Consider the following 19,666-nt stretch of genomic DNA (forward strand, 5'->3'; position numbering starts at 1 on the left):
AACTCTGAGTTGAATAATCCTGAGAAGGAAAACTCTTAAATGTTTGATTCCAGAACAGCGGAGCAGAGTTAGTTCAATAAACTCTGAGTAGGTTCAGTCTGAGTTAAGCTTGTGCATGGAGAAAAGAAAAAGGGCATCATCAATGGAGCTCCGATACTACGATAGACATGGCAACAGGTAAAGGCATCGCCTCCATTTGAATCCAGTGAACGTAGAGATTATGATGCCGGTACTACAGTATATGTGGACTGTGCACATTTATCTTAAAAAGAAAAGAGCCCGAGATACATTAACACAATTAAGTTTTATTCAGTGTTGTCCATTAATTCATAATTTACAAGATTTACATGTCCTTAATGGGTTCTAAAGTGGTGGGATCTGAATGTGTATTAGGCTGTTGCATTTAAATGTCTATTACAGCTTTAATATGACGACAGGGGCCAGCAACTGAAGATGAAAAAGATTGACTAAATAGATAGTTCAAAGACATGTAGTAGTGAGCTCACAATCTGATCCAGTAATAATGTGTTCGGTCATTTTAAAGTAGATTTTACATTTTAGACCTCTATTTGGATTTTGGCTCAACAGCATTCAGTAGCGTTATATCACCTACTTCAACATATATAATACATTTTAAAATTAAACGATACGCAGCCTATTTAAAAAAAAAAAATCACTGACGGGCAGGTGGTGAGAATTGGCAGCCACACTTCTAACTCGCTGACACTGAACACGGGTGCACCACAAGGCTGTGTGCTCAGCCCCCTCCTGTACTCCCTGTTCACCTACAACTGTACAGCCAAGCACAGTTCAAACATCATCTTTAAGTTCGCTGACGATACGACCATCATGGGCCTCATCATAAACAATGATGAGACGGAGAGGAGGTGAAGATACTGCACAGCTGGTGGAAAAAAACCTCTCTCTCAACGTCAGCAAAACTAAAGAGATGATCGTGGACTACAGGAGACAGAAGGGGGTGGACACCTCCCCATCCATGTCGGTGATGCTGAGGTTGAAAGGGTCAGCAGCTTTAAGTTCCTCGGTGTGCACATCACTGAAGATCTCTCCTGGACACTCCACACGGACACAGTGACCAAGAAGACTCCTGAGAAGACTGAGGAAGTTTGGCATGAACACCAGCATCCTCATCCTGGTACGGGAACTGTTCTGCTCACAGCCGTCGCTTCAGAGAGTGGAGGCAGCACACCAGTGGCAACAGTATCCCGGGCCATTCGGGACATTTTCCACCAGCGGCAGCATCATCAAGGACCACAGCCACCCAGCACGCAGACTGTTCTCCCTGTTACCGTCAGGCAGACGATACAGGAGCCTGGCTGCACCTCCAGACTCAGGGACAGTTTTTACCACCAAGCCTTCAGGCTTCTCAACCTCCAGACCCACAGGATATATTTATTTTTATTATTATGTTTTTGACTGCTGAGCTGACATGCTGTCTCTCTCAAACACATGTCATTGTACCGTTGACCCTGTGTTAACCTACAAATAAAACTTGAAACTATATTCCGCAGCTGCACACTGAGATATTATAGGAACACATACTCTCAGATATTATAGGAATTATATTCCATCAGTGCGACCAATCACTTCATCAGTGATAGAGATAATTATTCATTGATCCTACGTGTCAAAAGCTTCATACCCATTGTTACAATTTAATTACACACTATTTGCAATAGTTAGAGCCGTTCCACGATAATGTTTTATGTTCTGCTCTAACAAACTGACAGCCGTCTTGAGTGCACAGTCACAGTGTTGTACTTTTTTTTACTTCCACCCGCAAAAAGAAAGACGTGCAGTTATTTTTTTCTGAGCCGACTAAATGTTTGTTGTTGTGTGACAACTTAATCAGAAGAAAGTGCGTGACACATCACCAGATATCACAGAGCAGCACAAAGTATCAATAAAAGTCTACCAGTAGCATAACAATAGATACAGAGAACACCAGTACAACACTATTACCAACATATAAAATGCTCCAAATAAAGTAGTACCAGACAATTATAGTAATAAAACAGGACAGAGATAGTAAACAAAGGGGCCACCATCGTGTTTCTTTGGAACCGGAAGTAACAAAGACAGGACGAGAGGGTGGAACCAAGTGAAACTGAACAAGAACCTTTAGGCCACCAACATGTTGCAATTAACATTCATGACCTGAAAGCACACTGTGAAAGGGCTAAAGTTGCAAGATGAAAACACCCAAGACGGACAAACCCCTGGTAGCAACCTGTCAATCACAAGGTAGCCACGCCCTAAAGCATACCCAGCTTTATCTTCTATTTTACTCTAAACAGGAACACGATTTACAAAATGAACATCATGCCTGGAGGACGAAACCAACCAATTTTTTGTTCTGGACCTAATGTGTTGCTATTTAAAAAGTGAGTACCTAATATTCAGCTTTATTCCTCAGTATTTCCAGAGTTAATTTAGAATGCCAGCTTTCAGCACAGGGGTGTCAAACTCATTTTAGTTCATGGGCCACCTACAGTCCAACTTGATCTCAAGTGGGCCGGACCAGTAAAACCATTGCATAATAACCTATAAATAACCAAAACTATAAATGTTTCCCTTCTTTTAGTGTAAAAACATCAAGCATACTGGCTTCTCATTAACCTCTGTGAAGAAAAAGGAAATGGTCAATTTTTTTTGTAAAACCCGACACTATTTCCACTTTTCTCCTTTTCGACAAAAACATTTTCCATCGGCATTTTCTGCATGAACACGTCGCATGTACGTAAGCAAGTGTGATCTATAAAAGCGGATCCAGCCTGCTACTCTTATTAGGACAATACGACCCCCTGTGGACAAAATAGGAATAGCAGTTGATTTATCTGCAATTTTCCCACTTTGCAAAGTCATCCAGCGGGCCAGTTCTGACCCTTGACCCTTGTTTGACACCCTAGTTTTAGCATTTCTGAAAGGAAAATACTGTCAGATTAATTATTTTAACAATTTTAGCATATGCTAACAGAGCTAAATTCAAAGGTCCCTCTAAGCTGCCTTCCATGGGTATATTCATTATATCAGCTCCCTACTGTTTGGATGCATAAGTAATAACCAGTCTCCTGGAAGCATTTCACATGTGGGGAAATGAGCTCAGGAACACTCAAATTGGACCCAATGGAAGTACAAAGCAAATCACTGCAGATACTATAATGTCTAGAGCCTTTTTTTGCCAGAGTTTGCAGTCACAACTAATTTCACAGTGACACGCTAATGAGGAAATCCTCTGTAAAGCATCTTTAAGCTGACAGTTGGAGATGTAACCTCATATCTAGGTCACATCCTTAGCCAAGTTCTTTGCTAAATGAATAGGTAATTTAACGCTGGTCACACTCACTGAACAATCAACTGAGATGTCTAATCTAAATGTGATGGTGTAAGGTAAGACGAGGTAAGGAGAGGGACAATGAGGATATACTGTACATTGTTCTGTTGCTTAATGTGAGCAAACAGAAGATGTAACGTGACAACCGGGGTGTTGCTCAAACCAATAACAAAACGAGCATCGTTGGAAGAAAAGATAGAAATAGAGATCAGAGATGACTTTGAGGCCGTAAAGACATCGGATGCTGCATAGCGGCAGTGACACAGTGGGCTGGGAGGCGGAGTAAGACTGAGGAGTGCCATACAGATAGAGAGCGAGGAAGATGAGTATAGAGATGCAGGTGGAGATGGTAAAGGAGGAGGGTGAGGGGGAGGGCTGGTGCATGCTTGAAGTGCTGCAAGAGCTGCCAAAGCTAGTTTCAGAGCTCCTTGAAGTTCCCTCTGTCGAAGGGAGAGCGTGTACTTATGTGTCCCCATGGGAGGAGGGAAGAGTAGCATGTGTGTGTGTCTGTGTATGTGTGTGTGTAGAGGGGTGGGGGAAAGATTGGGGCGAGAACTCAGAAGGCACTACGTGTATAAGTGTGTGAAATTTGAATGTGTGTATGCATCCGTGTGCGTCAGGCGATCACACATCTCCTCAAGCAGTCCTGTAATTATCCCAAATTGTGTCTGCTGGGGCCTGCCTCCATCCCAGTGGAACAGCAGACAATCTGGGCTCCTGCCCAAATCTGCAGAGAGTTCTCCTGTTAGCAGTGATTGGGTAAAGGAGGAGCAGCGAGAAACATTCAAAGGCCCCGGGATAAAATTAGATAAATGAATGAATGCTAAACAAGAGCTACAGCAGGGCCAACTAAGCTGCATGGCTTTGTCAACAACACCTGCCCTCACGCTGCTGGACAGGAGGTGTGCCGCATGACTTCACAAACAATTATTTTCTAATAAGGCATACTTCATGAAGGGTTTATACGTTGTAACTAATGGATGCATTTATAGGTAATACATCATTTGCTTTACAGATCGTAGCAGTAAGCGTTTAAACAGAACAAGTTTTAGGTTGCCATGTTGTGATAAATCCTTTTAACTGGGTTGGTATATTGTAATGAACCGGTGTGTGACGTGGGAAGAGCACCTTGGCTGCCTCAACCTTGTGAATATCCAAACCAAAACAACAACTGATTCAAATACACATCTGCAATTGATGGATTATTGCAGTGGAAGAATAACTTAACAAGAACCTACCGACACGTTTAGCTGCAGATCTCTGATTGCTTATTATAAGCAACTTACTTTCTGATTAGTAATCAACTTCAGTTATGTCAGTAAGTTAAAATGTGTAATAGCAAGATGTATTATAGAGCAAGTAGACAATGCAGATACACCTGCCAAAGTGATTGCTCACATAATAGCAACCTTGACAATGTGTTACTACTGGTCAATAAAGCATTAAAGCAGTTATAAACGATTTATTTTATAGTGACAATGTTAAAACAATATAACAATGTGAAAGGCGGAGCTGGTGGTGATGAACTTACAGAGAATGTTCAGCTGAATGTGCAGCTTTACGGAGCTCGTTTAGTGAGTTTCAGCTCGTAGTTTCACAACCACAACTGTTCTTATTTCAGAGACATATCTCTAAAAGTGCACTGCACCTGCTCGGCACCAACCAGCGGACAGAGTTAGCGACGACCTGGTGGAAATAGTGGATCATTTAGCTGCTTCAGACACAGATATTTCCCTCAGGAGTTGGAAGCAGCGACAGCCACCCTTATACAATCGCTGGCCCCCCACAATGAGCACCACCTCACGAGCCGAACACGTTAAATATGTAAGGCCTCTGTAGAAAAGGACAGCGAGCCTATTTAAAGAACAATGAATCGCCTGACACATGTAAACATAACACATCAAAACAGGATAGATGTGGAACTCAAAATGTTGTACTAATATTAGTCTGTGAACATCAGATTAAAAGTGTTTCTCTACCTTACAAGTTGTGCAAAGACTTGAATACCAAGCCAAGTTCCTGTGGACTCCTGACGCCCACAGCTAACCACAATTTATACCGAGCTTTGGCATTTCTGTGCTGCAACTTCTTGTTTCTAATCTCCGACATTTAAGTCAATGCCAATATATCTGTGAAAAAACAGTCAATAGTTAAGACTGTCAATGTATGCATGAACACACTATTAAAACAGCATTTTGGCATTGGCGTCTAAGAACCACATCCTCATGGCTGCCAGCAGCTGTCGAGGAAAACGTGAGGGCTGTGACACATGTGGTGACTTCTTACAGACTTCTGTCACCGAGCCTCATGCTTGGCAGCTCAGGCATGAAAGATGACGCTCTGCGTTTCTGCACGTAGAGGTGGAGTCTCTAGTCTGGAATAAGGGGCCACCTAAAGTGCTTGTGACAGCAGGAGAGGCAGCTGAGTCCCAAACCCGCTGCACCTCACAATAAAGGGAGCGAACAAGGTCCATTGATAGAGAACAGGGAGTGAAGGCAGTTGAACCTGGGAGGGAAAAGAAGTGTACATCAATCTCTTTGCACCTACATACGGTAAATGCATCCCTGCTGAGGTGAGCTGACAGTGGAGGATGCTCTGTTCAAGCTGATGTTTAATGTTCACAACCTGAACAGGTCCAGCTATCAATCAAGTGGAAAGGAAATCCACAAGGACCATATGGCTAAAAAAAAAGAAATATATTACCTGTTTTTATTCTCACTTTCTCTATTTTTGACACCTACACCTTATCTTGAAATCTAATCTCAACTACAGTACCTTAACGGGACAAAAAATACTATAACAATCTAAATAGCGATATCAAGCTAGATTGTTTTGGTGTGAGTTGCCATAAATTGGAGATACCCGCCGTAGAGATGTCTGCCTTCTCTCCAATACAATAGAACTAGATGGCTATTGGCCTGTGGTGCACAAAGCACCCACATTTTTTATCTTAAACTCAACAGTAATGTTTCATGAAATCATGGTTACTCAAGATAATCCACAGACCTTGTTGTGGTTCATTTAGGAATTATTTTCTTTCTACCGATCTATCTCCGCTTACCGTATCACCGTGCAGAAAGAAAGGTGCATCTACATATGGACGAGAGGCTTGTGGCAGCGTAATGTAAACATTAATGGCGTCCTCCTCGGCTGAGCTGTGACGTTAGCTGGCTCAGGTGAGCTCAAGAGAGCCTCTCGTCTACACTTCACTCTGTGCAGTGATACGGTCGGCAGGTGTAGTTTGGTAGAAAGAAAATAGTTCCTAAATTAAACTACCCACATCAAGGTCTTGGATTATCTTGAGAAACTAGGATTTCTGGAAAGAGACGTTGATTTAGACTTTTTAAAATGTATTTCTTTCTTTGAGCACCACAAGCCGAGTGCCTTCCAGTTCTATTATATTGGAGAGAAGGCAGACATCTCTACGGCCGATATCTCCAACACTGCAACTCACACCAAACAATCTAGATTGATAAATAGCACTTTATGTATTTTTGATTTTCTGGGTGAACTGTCCCTGACACTCTAATTACAATAAAAACAATAATCTCTATTTTTCACTGAACATTTTGTGTTTACTACATTTCCTTTCATATACTTCAAGCTATCACCTTTGTTCCATCTGCATTCTTGATGTATAACAACCTAAAAATAGTGTGGTGCCAGCAGACAAGAAAGCATTTCTCTCTGACCTGTTTCCAAATCTATCCTGACATCCCAAATCTCCAAGTCTCTCCACAAAGCTCCGCTTACTCATTCACAACTGTGGGCTGCAGAGATGGAGGCACCACCCATGTGACCACACACTGATTGCAAAGGGTCAGAAAGTCCAACTGCAGGGACACACTGAGGCATCACAATATCCCTCATCTCAGGCAATATAGCTGGTGTTGTATGAATGATGATCCAGAAGCATTTCTCAGTACGTACAAAACTTTACAAGGTGCAACCATGAAGCCGCTTTATGCAAGCAGAGAGATGAATTTTGATGGAAGTGAAAGTAAAACTAATCTGCATCTAAATGAAAGACAACACAATGAATATTCAGACACAAATAATCCTAAACAAGATGAAGAGATAACGTCCACGTGAACGGCTCAATGAGGCTGTACTTATGCACAGCGGTGCTCTGAGCTAAACACTGTTGTGAGTGGATGCTAATGTGAGTGCTCACAATGACAATGCTAACACGCTGATGTTTAGCAGGTATACTGTTTAACATCTTCACTATATTAGTTTAGTGTGTTAACATACTGACAATTAACCAGCTAACACAAAGTACAGCTGATGGTGCTGGGAATGTCATTAGTTTTGCAAGTATTTCATAAAACAAAGTATATATATGTTTTTTTACCTGAGTGCTGAATAAAAGTCACATTCTCTGGGAACAATGAATAGTGTTATAGTTATGAATAGTTGAAACATTTCAGACCACACAGTCAGAAACACAGCCTCTGATTGTATGAAGACATCAGGAATTGATAGTGGACGGCTAACAACAACAATGACAGTTTTCAACATGGAACAATAAATAAATAATCACCAAAACATTCAATGTTGGATTTATCATGATGGATTTATTTGACCAAGTCTCCAAAATGACACTTCAGTTGAAGGCTGGATTGCAAAGCTTCTGAAAGGAGATACGATCGCACAAGAGTCGGCACAACGGTTAGCTTCTGGGCAGAAGTAAGTCTCTCGTATGCAGCGTTCCAGAGATATTTAATACGTCTACATACTTCGACCTGAAGCCTGCAATACAGGCTACAAGTTATATTTAGTTTAGTTTTATTCTAGCATTGTAAGGCAAATGGATCCATTTGGATTTACAGAAGCAGAAATATATCAATGTGGGTTATAAATAAATATGAAGTCGGCATATTGGCACGAAAAGGTTGCCGATCCTGCTCTATGATCTATAATATTTTCTTTATTTCCCAACATTTCTAGTAACTTCCTCAAAACAAATGCATTATTAATGTTAACAGGAACAATTACATTGCATTTGACGGTCTGGCAGCTGTAGAGGGTGTTAGAATGTGTGCATGAATGCTCCAAATAAAAATGTCATAATACCTGTAAAACTGTCATTTTATGAACAGTTAAGTGGTAACAATGCAAGGTTCAACTTCAGTGGAAAAACATATTTGTGTGGAATTCTACTGACAACAAAATGTTTTACATACTGCCAATTATGATATAAGATTGGGGCTGTAACGCCTACCACTAACCCCAGGCATCAACACATTCAATAGAGAGACAGAGAGTGAGTGCACTTATGACGGGACAACCTGACCCATCATGGCTTATTGTGTCAACACTTTACTATGAGAGTGACGAATCCATACATGCAGCAGAAGCATGAAAGACTTAAAGAAGGTTACTATAGGTCCACATACTGCACTCTGGGCTTTGGTTTCCAACACCTGAGTAGACATTCATAATCAATTTTCTGAAAAGCTTTGAGAGTGGGATGAATGAAAAGGGAATGCACTTACTGCTTGACAGATGATGGGGTATTTGATTCGATTGATGCCGCCGGCAAACACAGCAAAGGTCAGAGCCGTGTGGAAACAGAAGTTGAGAAGCATATGCCATCCCTTCCGACTGATGCGGATTGCGCTGCCAAAAAAGACCAAGAATCAAAAGAATTAGCAGGTAAATACCATACACCATAATGTTGTGTGGTTTATCATAGTCAAATCTCATTGAGATTCAGTTTTCAAGGTATATTGCCCATCAGTCACTTCAAGTATGATTTAAGCCAGTCTTTCACAAGGTCTGCATACATTGCCTCTTTTTATTTTTTACCTTGCTACTGCCATATAGATTAACAACCACAGGAGAGCCTGGGGAATGGTGCTCATAGCGTTTGAGTTGTGCAAACATGCCATTACATACTCGGCTGCCAATACGTGCTGAATAATAGAATACTTTCAAGACTGAAAACATTTCAACCTTGGCTCAACATTAAATATTTTCAAGTTGAGTCAACATAATTCATCTAACGAAAATAGATTTGTTTATTTTTTATTATGGCCAAGAGCTGATTTTTAAAACTTTGACAGACCGTTACCTTTTCATGACAGTTAGCAAATCAAATTATTATTATTATTATTTGCTTTAAATATGACAATAATATTGTTATTGTGAACCCTTTTGGCTACACAATAATTGTGTAGTGAAAATCTGATATTGTGACAACCCTAAGTACAATATATAGCCTCACCAGGCTTAGCAAGCTCTTTTTTGAGATGTCATGTCTGACAGAATACACAACAGAGAGAGACATATTTATTTAGCCATGAACTCATACAGATTAATTGGGAAGCATGTCATCAATCATGTACACAAAATCACTCATGGTCTAACTTCATAACTGTATTACAACAATGCTATTGTGGAACAGTTGTAGAACAACAAAACACAATACACCTGTAACAGTGCAGGAACACACATACAGTCACATTACACTTATGCTCATGAGTATGTGTCCCCAGTGCATGCTGGGAGTTTTGCTTACTGTACACAAACTTATATAAAATGCTATTTTTAGGTTTGCTCAAATAAGCATTTTTAAAAAGTCCAAATACAAAACAACATCTTGGTCAGAGTGAATAATCCTGATTACATGAATACACAAGAGTCAACTGCGAAAGTCAAAATGTAAACTTTAACTTAATTTCTTTGCATTGATACTATCTGATTGTCTAGCAGAAAGAAGTGGACCAAACCAAATGTGTCTCTTTCACTTTGGGCGCAACTGTATGAAAAACAAATAGTTTCCTCATAAGATTTATTTTATGTAAAAGGTAAAACAGCACAAACATTCAAAGAAGATCCATGCAATACAGTGACAGAGACGCGCTGCTTTTAAATTCATATTAATTGTACTTCAACTGTTTCATGACAATGAAGAGAAAGTGCTGAAAAAAATCCAAAGAATCAGTTTTAAGAGCTACACCTTTTTTTTAATGACACTGGAAATTAAAGACCAACTTTACAATGACCAAAATTTAAGACATTTATGTATTTTTCCACAAATGTTTATGGTAACATAAAACATGACTTTTATGGTCCAGTGAAACACTTAGATGATCTAGTTCAAATGTTGGAAATCGTGCCGAGTTTGAAACACTCCAAGCACAACATTCAGTAGGCTTCGTACACATTGCAGAAAAATCTTTGTTAAATAGACAGTTATCTTTGAATTTGCAAATCTGCACTTTGTTAGCAAACACAATATGATTGTTATTGTTTCTGCTATCCAGATCTGTGTGACATTAATGCCAGATGCATTCAGTCAATTATTTAAAAAAAATAGATGTTACAAATGATATTGAAATTTGGAAATTGTAATGTCAGAAAAAATGTCATAAAATCCTACTTCTCATGTCAAGACATTTGAACGATCGATCCAAGACCTTTTAATACCAGTTAAGGCCTTATTTCTAGAATAATGATTTAAATTGCTTTAAGGACTTAAAGGGTCCAGGGGAACCCTGAAAAAGGTTATAACAATTTCAATGTATCATTTTTTAAATAAAAAACCTCTGCTAACAAAATGATAACACTTCCAACAAACTGTGTAATATGTATTTTCTTAAGATGGACCTTAGGCAAAGGGCTATTCACAGATCACATACGATAAAGGCTCAGTGTGTTATTCAGTGCACAGCCTTCCAACAGAGCTCCTTCACACTATTTCACACATACAGTACATGCAGGGCTATATGCACACAAACAGGACTCACTGTGCTGATTTGATGATGAAATAAAAGAGATTGCTTCCAGTTGGCTGAGCCAATTGACATTTTTACAATGTAAAACCATGCACTCATATCCACTTTATGAAATATGGCATTAGCCAGGGGGGGTTACACACTCTTGGGCAGGGCACTTAACCCACATTACCATTTTCCATCCAGCTGTTAGAAAATAGGCTAAATAGGTCAGACAATACTAACATATTTGTTGCACGTGAATTCACAGATCGTCCATTCTTCTAATTAATTTCCTATGTCAGCCCCCTCCTTTTCATTCATACAGTCACTGTCACCATTTGAAATTATATAACCTTGTGTTGGAAATCTCCACTCCCCAAAATGGAGGAGCGGAGTCCCAGCTGCACGTGAGCCAACTGTAGATGAAGCAGTTGCTCAGCAGTGAGCTATGAGGCGTGTCTGGGGCCGGGCTTCACTGCTCTGTGTAAGGGGAGGGAGAGTTAAAGCTGCCGCTGCTGTAGATGCCTCTGCCGCGGTCCAAGTGCTGAACTCCATCCAGCAAAGAGGCAATAAATCAGGCTGGCTCCTGGCCTCCCTGGAAGGGGGTTTTCATAGGCTCTGCTCTGGGCTTTCATTGGGTCAAGTACATTAACCTGGCAACCCTCCACATCCCCATCTCCCAGAAGGTAGGGGAGAGGGATAAAACTGTCCTCTCTCTGCATCTGCTCCCTCACCCTGCATCCACTACTGAGCCAACTGTAAAAGACAATAAAGCTATGGACAGTATAATATGACACATTATACAATGGGTAGTTTTCATTGGCGGAAGAAACGTTCCAAACACGCTGATCAGTGCCATAAACCAGAGGTAGCTAGCAGCGCTGTTAAAAGTACAATGTGTGGCCATATGTTCCAGAGAAATATGGATCAGCATTTCACCTCTACTTCTTGGTGCATATAATCAAGTTTTAGAGAAATCAGTTATATAAAGAAAAACTAATTACAACTAATTACTTTTTAATACACAAAATTCGACCAAACTGCTGAAACTCTGAAAGTCAGTCAAAATAACACTGCATTTTATAATCTTCATGTGAGGTGTAGGCCTATAGTTGACGTTAGCCACCTGTGTGTTTACTTTGCCACTAACCGGGGCTGTATGGTCCATGTTGAGTTTAGATGTGTGTTTTTGTTTCGTCCTGACCTGTGTACTGGCAGCTACAGAAGGTTTGTTGATTTTGCAGGGAGTGGGGGCAGTCTGCTGGGATCAGACTGGTGCTGGGGTTTGTTCTGACTGAAGCTAACTGCTAACTGAAGGTCCATCTCCTGGAACACTCGGTGCTGCTCTACTTCTTTGTTCTCTCATGTTGGACTGAGGCAGACTGGAGCTACAGTTACTCACTATCACCTCTAGAGGAACAAGTGGTATTACAAGACTGGGCCGGGATTAGCTAGTTAGCATGCAAACTTCAATAGATATCTCTGTAACACAAGGAAGAAGTGTTCTCCCCCTATTAGGAAGGTGGTGACCCCACGGTGATGATAAATTACAGACCAATTTCCAAGCTCTCTATTTTAGCTAAAGTACTTGAAAGGCTGGTGAATGATCAAATCAAAGAATACTTAAGCTTGAACAACATTGTATCAGTCGGGCTTTAGGAAGCAGCATAGTACATTAATGGCTGCTTTGAAAGTAGTGATTGATATTGTTGAAGGCTTGGACGCAAATAGTTATTGTACTGCCCGTTTTATAGATTTATCCAAGGCATTTGATACTGTGGACCATGGCATTTTATGCTAGAAGTTATCAGATATAGACATGTGTGACCAAACTGTTTGTTGGTTGGTTTCCAAACTACCTTTCAAATCGTAAGCAATGTGTACAATTCAGCAGTGTCTCCTCCAGCTTTCTTAATGTCACCAGAGGTGTTCCTCAAGGTTCGGTCTTAGGACCCACCCTTTTTACAATTTATGTAAATGATATGTGTCAAAATATTGATGCCTCTGTACATCTTTATGCCGACGATACTGTTGTATACTGTTGTGCTAGCACTGTTGCTGTTGCATTTGAAGGTCTGCAGTCTGCTTTTAACATTATTCAGTCGCACCTATTCCATCTCAGGTTGGTGTTAAATGCAGACAAGACAAAGGTCATGTTATTTTCCAATAAGAAAAGGGTACCAGCTGTTCTTCCCTGCATCATGTCTGCACAGGGTACCCCCATTGAAATTGTCAACACCTAGAAATACTTAGGCATCACTATTGACGACAACCTCTGCTTTAAACACCATATTGACAATCTTTTAAGGAAACTGAAATTAAAACTGGGCTTCTTATTTAGAAACAAGGCCTGCTTCTCCACCAGTGCTAGAAAACGACTTGTTTTATGCCACATTTTTGCCACATTTTTGCCGCTCTTGGACTATGGGGATGTTGTGTACATGAACGCCTCAGCTCACTCCCTTCATCTGCTGGACGCTGTGTATCATGGGGCTCTGAGGTTCATAACCAACTGTAAACCCCTCACACACCATTGCACGCTGTACTCTTTAGTCAACTGGACATCACTATCAATGCACAGATCTCTGCACTGGTACAAATTCATCTACACATATATGCTTGGACTGCTGTCCATCTACATATCCACTTACATATCACACAAACAGTACAGCTCTGGGCTACGATCTCAGAACTACATCACTCTGTCCATCCACTCAATTTGCACGGAAGTTGGAAAAAAGGCCTTGTCATACTCGGCCCCCTCAACCTGGAACACGCTTCAGCAGGAACTTAAGCTGTCCAGCTTGATACCCCTGGGACATTTTAAACAAGTTTTAAAATATCTGGAGAAATCAGCTGACAATTTTATTTATGATATTTTATTTGACTGTTGCCTCTGTGTTTAGTGTCCTGTAGGTCTGTAACTTGTATGGTACTGTTACCATCTGATTAGGTCTCACTTGAGAATGAGACCCTGTGTCTCAATGAGATTTTACCTGTATAAATAAAGGATAAAAGGACATTTTTATGTTTTATTATAAAAATATGGATTACAGCAGCTTTAAGTATTTTATTTTATTGCTTTTTAAATCATTAATTTGGATGGAAAAAGATAAAACAACATGATCATATTGTCATTATGATTCCATTAGTCTGATATAACTGAACTGTCACCGGCAGCTCTTTACTGAAATATACTTTTGGATTACTTTTCTCTAAACATGATCAGGAAACATAAATGTTGATAGGCATTATGAACTCTGTGCTGATTCTGCTCCCTTTAACTACAGGCATTTGAAACTTAATTCCCTAATACAGTCACACAATATATGGATAATGTGAAACATTATTTTGTCATTCCTATTGTATTTCTCCTTCTTATGGGATCCATAACAAGTTATTTAAGATTTAATGTAATGTTGCCATGGTGTCAGTTAGTTAGCTATGGGCTACAAATGAGCCTATATTTGTTAAGCCTGTATGCAGTATGTGTTTTTCCAGAAGAAAAAGTTGTTGTCAGACCCCAAAGACACAACTTTGCATGAGACGTGCATACGTTGAATATTACCATTCCTCATATTTAATTTGTCCTGTACATAGTTCTGTTTGGTTGACTCCTGCAAAATATAGACAAAAATATATTTTTTTATTGACCTGGAAATTTTATTATGCTGCTTTATATTTCTGATATAGAGTTTTAAATGTGAGAAATGTTGGGTTAAACAAGAAACATATAACAATTAACAGGCAAAAGTGCAATTTTTCATTATTGCATTGTTATTTTTCCATTTATTCATTTTGAATTATTGTTATTTAATATAATGTCTTGATGATGAATCTAAAGCAAATTGATTTGAACCTGGATGTTTTTTTTGTTTGTTTCTTTGTTTTGTTTGCTTTTTTGTTAATTTCCTTAAGCATTTTATTTTGTTTTGATGTACAATTATCACAACAGGCGTCAGGTAAAGCATTTGAAATTGTCTTCTGTAAATGATCTAGCTGCCAATAAATAAAAACAAAGTAATTCAGTTTGATAATTGTGAGGAGAAACATCCTGTTACTCTTACATCAGCATTTCACCGATAATAACAGATCAGATTCTCTCTTGGCTCATCTTGCTGGCAGAGAAAGAATCAACGGCACTTAGTGTATGCATATATTTATGTGCGTATGTGTTTATTATGAGAAAGTGTCATATTCAAACATGCACAATCTACTGTGCCTCTCCTCAAACAGCCTCGCTCACATTCTGCACATTTAACACGCGGTCCCCACGCTTCACGGCTCGGATACTGTCAGTCAGCGGGAATTACACTACATAACTAAAGTGTTACTAAACAGAGATGTGTTTTAGTGCTGGGGAGTGCCTTGAGGGAGGTGAGGAGGACGAGGAGGTGTTGGATTTAGTTAATGTGAGTGCTGTTGAAAGAAAAACCCTCTAACCCTCCCCTGTGTGTGACAGACACCACAAAAGCTCTGGCTTCATATCTTAAACATGGCCTTTTTCTCTCTCTAGTTTGGACTGGAATTAATGTATTTTTCCTCTGAGAAGCACTTTGTGATGAATGAGTGTGTTAACGTGCACACAAGTATCATATTTTGTAATATCCAAGTTATGCTTTACCCATGTAAACACCTTATCCCGGATTCAGAAACATGGATAAGCCCTTAGTCCGGTTTTTGAAAAACCTGGGCGAGCTCGCTGGAGCACGCCCTTAGAAAGTGACATACTGTTGCATGTAAACACCTTTTCCAGGTGAAGACACACCAGCAGGTAGGCGATCGGTTTATGTACACAGGGATATGAATAACCAGGTTCCTCATGTTCCATATAAACCTCATATCCCAAATATGAACTAAAGCAGGGTAAGACTGGGACACTAATGTGCATGTAAACATACTCAGGGGCCAATTCATAATACGCGGAATACTCGACCACTAAATAATAAAAAAAAATAAAAGTGTAATTCTCTGAGCTCCCCCAAAGGGCCAAGCAAATGTGGTCTCGGTGCTCCTGTGCTATATGCACATATTTAAATGTTGGTAATATGCACACATCTGTTGCAAAATCGACCCCTTTCTAAAGGAGCCTCATTGCAAAATAATGCCAATTGAGAAAGATCTAATCATGTGCACTGATAGCCACACACAGTTACAATGACGTTATTAGCGTCTTCACAGAGTTGGTGGTAACTGAAGCGCATTGATAGCCCACTGACAGACTAATTCCAAATATGGTTTCTCTCTGTTTAAATTCCTTGCCTGAAGTTTTAGAGGAATGTCTTGTCGGACAGAACCTTTAGCTCGCCGTCATAAAATGTAATTTTTCTTTTTCTTCTCTGCTATTGTTCTGCCTGCCGTGTTCTTGACACAAAGGCAACATTTATACTTTTCCACATGGATCCTTGCAATCAGACTGAAAACGAGCAAATTGCACTCAGCTGCAAATATGCTAAAATATCTCTTGTGAATCGGACTTGAGGCAGATAGCGGTTTCAAATGATGCGTAATTCATTGTCCTATCAGCGGCCGCCATCCATTCTTTGTGTATTTACCCATCAGTCTGCTCTGTCAGTAATATGAATACATTTGGCAGAACTGCAAAAAGGCATCATTGCATAGTAATACATTTAAATAATGTGTTTTATTTTTATAACTTTAAGATGCTAAATATTATATTACAACATAAAGAGTCCAGTCCCTCAGTTTTGAAGTGTAATATGTAGTATGTATCTCAGTATTATGTATCAACTAAAGATCTACACTGGTAACTTTGGTAACACGTGTTACTTTGCAACCACCATAGTTTAGCACCTTTAATGTTAATTCAAAGATTAATTCAATTTTTGGGGAATATTTGTGTTTTTCCTTCATAAATGCATTTTTTAAAGGGTTTTTCTCTTCTTCACCTCATTACAATGAATATGTGTTTAAACTTTATGGATCCTGGTGCATTATTGTTTTATTTAGTTTCACTAATAATAAACTAATCCTGCACAAACCATCAGAATATCCAATGGTGTTTGGAAACTGTTTTACATTTTACTCTAAAAATAATTCTTAATCTTCAGCGAATTTGAAATTGCTCCTGCCTGTATTGCAGTTTTCTTTTTTTTCCTTCAGTCAATACTGCAGTGCCAGACGACAGTTAGTGATGCTGCTGTTTGGAGCCCCAGATGCTGTAATCGCTGTCTGACTGCAGAAGGACGCACCCTGTCTCTGTCCCAGGTGTCACAGATGGATGCAAACTCCAAATGCTGCAGCGTGTTCACACAGTTTGATAACTATTTGTGCTTTAGTCACAGTAAGGACAGGAAAACATAAATACAACCAAATAAACTTGTCTGAGGAAATATCAGTTAACTGTGTTATCCTAAGAAAACAATATCCTTTTGAAAACGTGACACTTGATACATTTCCTATTTCTTTTATATTAAATTGGATGGAGCTACAATATTACCAAATGAATGCCACTGACATGGTAAAATGACTGATGCTCCACAAGGACAAAAGGAGATGAACTGCCGTGCTGAAATAATGCGCCAGTCAGGCTCCCCCTGTTTTCATAACAACAGATGAACTTAAGAAGAGCAGACAGATGCCACAGTGCAAAACCACAGGAGCCACACGGTACATTCTTCCTCTCCATATGGAATAATAGCAGAAGAGGTGGCCTAAATGCCCCTTAGAAATCCATTAGAAGCATACATTTCTGCTTTGAATGTCTGAAACACACACACACACATATATACACACATCTGTGTATGTGTTTTAGATCCTCTTAGTCAGACAGTCTGCAGTGCTTTACGCCAGCCTAAAGCATCTGACTCACTCCCAGGATCTGTGACAGAGTACTCAAAAATAAAGCATGAAGGAAAAAAGGTCAGAGATTACAAAAGCGTCTGCGTGTCTGAGTGTCCAGATGTAGAAATTAAGTTCAAGGGGTTGAGTTTAAATCCAACAGATTACAGGTGATGCTTTCTTCTTACCTGTGGTGCACTATGTACGTGATGATGGAGGCGAAGAGGCAGAGCAACATGACCGCCGTGCAGGCATACACGACCGGGTGCAGAAACTCCCCAGGGTACGGGGGGAAAGACAGCACCTTCTTCAGATCCTAAGGCAGAAAAAGAGAGTGAAAAGTGGGGATCAGACAGAAGCCATCAGAAATACAGTCATCTCAAACACAATCAGTGAGCACGATCTCGGCCTGCACAGAGACAGCATTTCCCACAATCCACCCAAAAAAGAAAGTGTAAACTGTGCCGACAAGATATGCAAGCGAAATACAAATAAATATCAAGGAAATGTCTTTGAGTTAGAATGTTGTCCAAATCAGCATAAAAGAGGAACAACCCTGTCGAGTGAATATTCTTCCTCCCGCATTTACATTTCAGGCGTTTAGCTGACACTCTTAGTCAGAGCGACTGAGTGCAACAATAGCATAATCTTCCTAGTCTGCCAACATAAAAAGCAAAACAAAAATGGATAGCAGCCAAGCACGAAGACAAAAAATGAAAACAAACTTAAGATGCTTTTTGGGTCTCTAAAGGCACATTGTTAACAGACGCTCATTAAGCTCTTATCAACATCACAGTCCATTTGCTTTGTAATTTATTCTACATGATGTCTTGAGGACCAACTCTTGTCCTCAACTCTTACAGTACACATTTTGACAGATTGAAAAAGCTTTAAAACTCTCAAAGCAGACACAACTTTAGTTTGGACTATTTTACTTCGAAGAACAGTGAACAGAAAACATCTGTAGATTTCTCCTAAATTCACAAAGTTAGCATTAGATAATGCTTCATTTGCATGTTTAAACATAACATGTCAGAAAATGTGTAATACAAAAAAGTTATTGTCTTAATGTGAAGAATCAACTGGAGATGTTTCATAGTGATATCTTTGTGTTAAAATATTTTACCCTATTCACCTGTAGTGTCTTGCAAAATGTATGGAATTGTACAATTAAGGCTGTTTTCTAAAAATGTGTTTTTTCTCAGACTGAGCCAGAAATGTCCACTTCAGCAGCTCTTACATACACCAAACCTTTTAGCTTCATTCCTATCTGTATTCTGAAGGTTTTTACTAAGGGGTTTACTCATCTATCATTCATAGCCTGATTTATAGAGCATTTTATTACTAAAAAGATAATTTTTTCTTTACGGCTGTTGACAGTATTTTGTGCTTTATGGAGTGATACAAACAGATATCCAGAATCTCCTCTTTACAAAACGTTTGACTCTAATATGTCAACAAAATGAAAGAAAATATTGAACGTGGCTTTATCTAATGTTCAGATTATTGTTCTGGAAATGTATGCAAATTAGCACATATTTAATAAGATAATGCCTCATTTGCATATTTAAACATAACATTTCAGAAAACGTGTAATACAAAAAAGTATTGTCTTAATGTAAGTAATCAACTGGGGAAGTTTCACGGTGATATCTATTAGAAAAATGTAAACCCTATTGACCTGTAGTGTCTCCCCTGATACTTATTGCTGTATGCTTGACATCTGTTGTATTAACAGACAAAACAAGCTACAGCAAAATCTCCTCAGCAATTTTGCATCTCTATG

At 39.5% G+C, this 19,666-nt stretch overlaps 1 protein-coding gene across 1 annotated transcript in view; it reads right to left on the reverse strand.

The window, feature by feature from the left end:
- Positions 1-19,666, reverse strand: part of adgra1b (adhesion G protein-coupled receptor A1b) — a 195,817-nt gene that overhangs the window by 31,970 nt on the left and 144,181 nt on the right. Inside the window, exons 15-16 of the mRNA XM_029449473.1 lie at positions 18,069-18,196; positions 8,854-8,977 (exon numbers count right to left, since the gene is read on the reverse strand). Coding sequence (XP_029305333.1) covers positions 8,854-8,977; positions 18,069-18,196 — 252 coding nt within the window. The remainder of the gene's footprint in view (positions 1-8,853; positions 8,978-18,068; positions 18,197-19,666) is intronic.

Source organism: Cottoperca gobio, chromosome 15 (assembly GCF_900634415.1).
Source record: "Cottoperca gobio chromosome 15, fCotGob3.1, whole genome shotgun sequence".
NCBI classification, from domain to species: domain Eukaryota; kingdom Metazoa; phylum Chordata; class Actinopteri; order Perciformes; family Bovichtidae; genus Cottoperca; species Cottoperca gobio.